Raw genomic sequence first — 4,127 nt, forward strand, 5'->3', positions numbered from 1 at the left:
CAGGAGGGGAAGACCCTCTATGAGATGGATTGATTCGGTGACTGGGGTAATCAGGATGGGTGTGTCAGAGCCAGTGCGGTTGGCACAGGATAGAGCAGGGTTTAGGGCTGTTGTGCATAGGGTCGCTATGAGTCGGAAACGACTCGATGGCACATAACAACAACAACAACATATTGTGCTTAACATAATGTTCTCATTTGCAGGAGGAAATTAAGTGAGGAATAAAGATAGTCAGCAAAGACCTTTTCAAGGTGTGCTAACATTTAATGGTGGAAAGAAATATCTTTTTAATCTATTACTGAATCCAATAATTACTTACAAATGAAACCTAAGACACAGGTTTGTCTGTTACATTAATACTATGATAACACAAGGAATAAGTCAAGAATTTACCTTTGTACTAGCCACGCCAATCTCAGGACCTGCATTAATGTGAACTCCACAATCCGTTTCTCTTGATATAGAGCTGCCCACTGTATTTGTGATCCCCACAGTTAAGGCACCTCTCTCCTTACAGTACCTCAGACCCATCAGAGTGTCTGCTGTCTCACCTGTGTAAAAATTAAGACTAATTACTGTAAGATATATGGAATAAATTTAAATATACGTCATTTCTTAGATGCAAAAAACAGAAACCATATTCAACAGTATATTACTTATTTTAAATTAAATATATAAAATGTGCATTTCAAATAGTGAATTAAAAAAATTTCTAACACAAAGATTTTTTACATTTTTTCTTATTGTTGAAAATTCAGCTCTTTGAGAGATGTTATATGCTGTTGAGTCAGCTATGACTCACATCAATTCTATGAACAATAGCTATGAATATCTATGGTCCTATCTCTGAGCCAACTTTAACATCTCTAATGAACCTGACCTCATTACCACAGTCACTGTGTAAAATGATCTCATCGGGATCTTCCTCTCCTATGCTTACTGATCCTTCACCCTTCCAAGCATGATGTTCTTCTCCAAGAACTGGCCCATCCTGACAACATGTCCAAAGTACTGAGAGGGAGTTTCAAAATCCTTGCTTCCAAGGAGCAACCTGGTTTTCCCCTCTCCAGGGAAGTCCTGTTTTCTTGGCAGTCCATGATATGTTCAATACTCTTCTCCAGCACAACAACTCAAAGGTATTCTCCTTTCATCCTTATTCACTGTCCATCTCTCAAAGCATAGCAAGCTAATGAGAAGACCATGGCCTGGATCAGACACACATTAGTCTCTAAACTGACAGTGATGTTCTTCAGCACGCTGGAGAGGTCCCTGACAGCAGACTTTCACACTGCAACTTATCTTCTGACTTCCTTACTACTGGTACCAAGGGTATTAAGTGTGGAACCAAGGAATATGAAATCTTTAATAACTTCAATCTTTTCTCTACATGATACTGCCTATTGGCCCAGAGGTGAGGGTTTTTCTTTTCTTGGTGTAGAGATGCATTCCATTTTGAAGGATGCAGTCCTTCATCTTTTGCAGCAAAATGCTTGATGGTTTTAATTTTTTACTTTGAGAGCTGTTGTTATGTGCTGTTAAATCACCTGCAATTTATGTACAACAGCTCTGAAGCCTGCCCTGTCCTGAGTCAGCCTCACTGCCTCCAACACACCTACCCTCATTGCCTCAGTTAATGTATCAGTAACTCTGAGTAGAAGGTGTTAATTTTACTAATTCATAAGAATTACATGACAAAGAAAAAGAGAAATCTGTATTTGTCAGTCATCTGAAATACCCATATATCCTTAAAGAGCAGTTTTGTCCAAGGTATCTAGAATTAGTAGAAGAATAACTTTCTAGCCCTTATATCTTTAATTTAGCATACCTGACTGACTAATGAAAAAACAAACATCATCTCGAAAAACTGGTGTGTTTCGATCCAGGAAGTCGCTGGCTAGTTCCACCATTACAGGCAACTCAGTCAGTTCCTCAAGAACTTGACGTGTCTATAAAGAAAAAAGTACTTAGTCACAAAACCTGTTTCAAATTATTTTCTTTTTCCCCTGTACATCTTTGGACTCAATGTATTGTTTTCACCTTTTTTAAATAATAAAAATCATAGATGTATTGTGATGAAATATATATGAAGGTTAAAAGCATAAAAACAAAACCATAATTAAAATTCCACCATTTAAGTCATAATTTTAGTACAAATCTCTTAAAAACTACCCAAGTATATAGTCATATAAGCAAATCCATCCATACATATAAAATGTCTAGAGAAATTAAATGAGAAAAGCACTGTTGTGAATCAGCTTTGGTTTTAAAATGAAAGATACATGAATTTCCAAAGAAAATTTCCTTTGGAAATTTATATACCCAAGTCACTGAGAGATTTCAAAGGAGATAACAAAAATGTACACAAACATTAAGTGAAAAAAATACTCTAAATAGGCAACATTATTCATAAAGTACTATCCGTAAATATATTTTAAAACTCTCTTTTAAGAAAACTTACTATTTTCACATTTTGTAGTATGAATACTAGGGTGGGGGACAATATGTGTCTGTTCAAAAGTATCTTAATGTCTCACTTATTAATTTACATTTATTTAAGTCTTTTCACTCTCAACCCACTGGAGTCACCTATGAGTTAGTTCTGATTTAATGGCAGTAAGAGAGAGATTTGATAGATGTTTCATTTAATGCAAAGCTTGAATTTTGAGCTGACTCCAGTGGTTTTCTGGAGGCTGTGAATTGCCCAGGAGGAAACTATCTATCTCTCACAAAGTGGCTGGTGGGTCTGAATAAACAGATGTCACCTTTGAGTCATCAGCACATCTCTCACTATGGACTATGCCACCAGAACTTCCTATTTTATTTCATCAAATAGCACCATTAATTACTTTTTGTTTCTGAATGGAGGGTTCATTCAGTACTAGATGAAAGGCACCACTGAATCAATACATCTGTGCTAGTGTGGATTTATTGTTCAAATTGGCTTTCCTAGACCACTTGTCTTTGACATTTGCCACATGATTGAAGGGAGTACACAAATAGGGTGTGTACTCTATCCATGATGGGACAGGTCAGTAATGCCATCCCAGCAGGTTTAAATTGGGCAGGTTTAGAGACAAACAGTGAGAATCTCACTATTAGCAAGACTGAGAAGGAAGATCAAGTCCTTCAGGGCCACAGGGCACATATCAGACTGGGACTCTGATGAAAACAGCAAGAACACGGGGAACCAGAAATGAACATGAGACAGAGCTGACACTGGACTGCTAGGCCACAGAGCCAGAACTAGAGACCTTTGTTCCAGTTCACTGACTGAAGAACTAGGAGGAGATACTGTCGTTGGTAGGACTAAGAGAGCTATATGACACTGACCGAGAGTCATAAGGCTAAAGATCCGAGGACCTGCAAGTGTGCTTGAGAAGCTGTCTTGACTGAAGATCTACATCCTGTTTCCAATTTGAACTGAAACCTAATTCAATTCCCTAATAAATCCCATAATTATGAGTATGGTTCTTTAAGTTCTGTGTGGCCATGCAACAGATTAACAAACTTAGTACTAGATAGACCTAGTGAAAATCCTAGAAGGGTGGTTGGTGTTAGAACTGGCAGTAGTAGAAGGAGGTACAGGACTGTGGGAGGGAGTGCATATCTGACCTTATGGAAATAGGTTTTGTGTTGTGGGGAGTGTTCCTCTCTGTGAAGTTAATGAAAGTCCGATTCAGCCACGCCTGGCCAGCTGTTGACATAATCCCTTTTTTATGTTACACTGATGTCTTTAATTCATTCTTTTCATGTTCAAAATCATAACTTAGAGTGTTTCCTTCAACACTGAACCTTTCAGAACCTTTTTCCACAGGAGGAAAAAAAAAATCCAAGGGCTCAACCACCAGCCGGCTTTACTTACTACACATAAACTATCTCTTCATAAGGAAACTACATTTAGATATCATTTATGTGACTAAAAGATCTTTATATATCTATGCTTCTGTTTTAATAATCAACAAATGTCTTTGACTTAGATTTAAGTTTTCAAATTAACAATGGAAAAATATCTGTCAAAAGCACACATCATCTTTTTTTTTTTACAGAGGTTTTGGATTTCCATTCATTCATTGCCGCAATTTTCTCCCTGCCCACCCCTCCCCACCAGCTCGCTTCCCCCTCCGAAG

General features: G+C 37.7%; 1 protein-coding gene across 2 annotated transcripts in view; it reads right to left on the reverse strand.

The window, feature by feature from the left end:
- The window catches only part of GFPT1 (glutamine--fructose-6-phosphate transaminase 1), a 54,122-nt gene that overhangs the window by 10,210 nt on the left and 39,785 nt on the right, over nt 1-4,127 (reverse strand). For both annotated transcript variants that reach the window (XM_006882290.1, XM_006882289.1), the window contains 2 exons: nt 1,826-1,946; nt 394-551 (listed from right to left, as the gene is read on the reverse strand). In XM_006882290.1, the coding sequence (XP_006882352.1) occupies nt 394-551; nt 1,826-1,946 (279 nt within the window). The remainder of the gene's footprint in view (nt 1-393; nt 552-1,825; nt 1,947-4,127) is intronic.

The sequence above is a fragment of the Elephantulus edwardii genome, unplaced genomic scaffold, assembly GCF_000299155.1.
Source record: "Elephantulus edwardii isolate Elephantulus edwardi_28Jun2011 unplaced genomic scaffold, EleEdw1.0 scaffold00019, whole genome shotgun sequence".
Taxonomy (NCBI): Eukaryota; Metazoa; Chordata; class Mammalia; order Macroscelidea; family Macroscelididae; genus Elephantulus; species Elephantulus edwardii.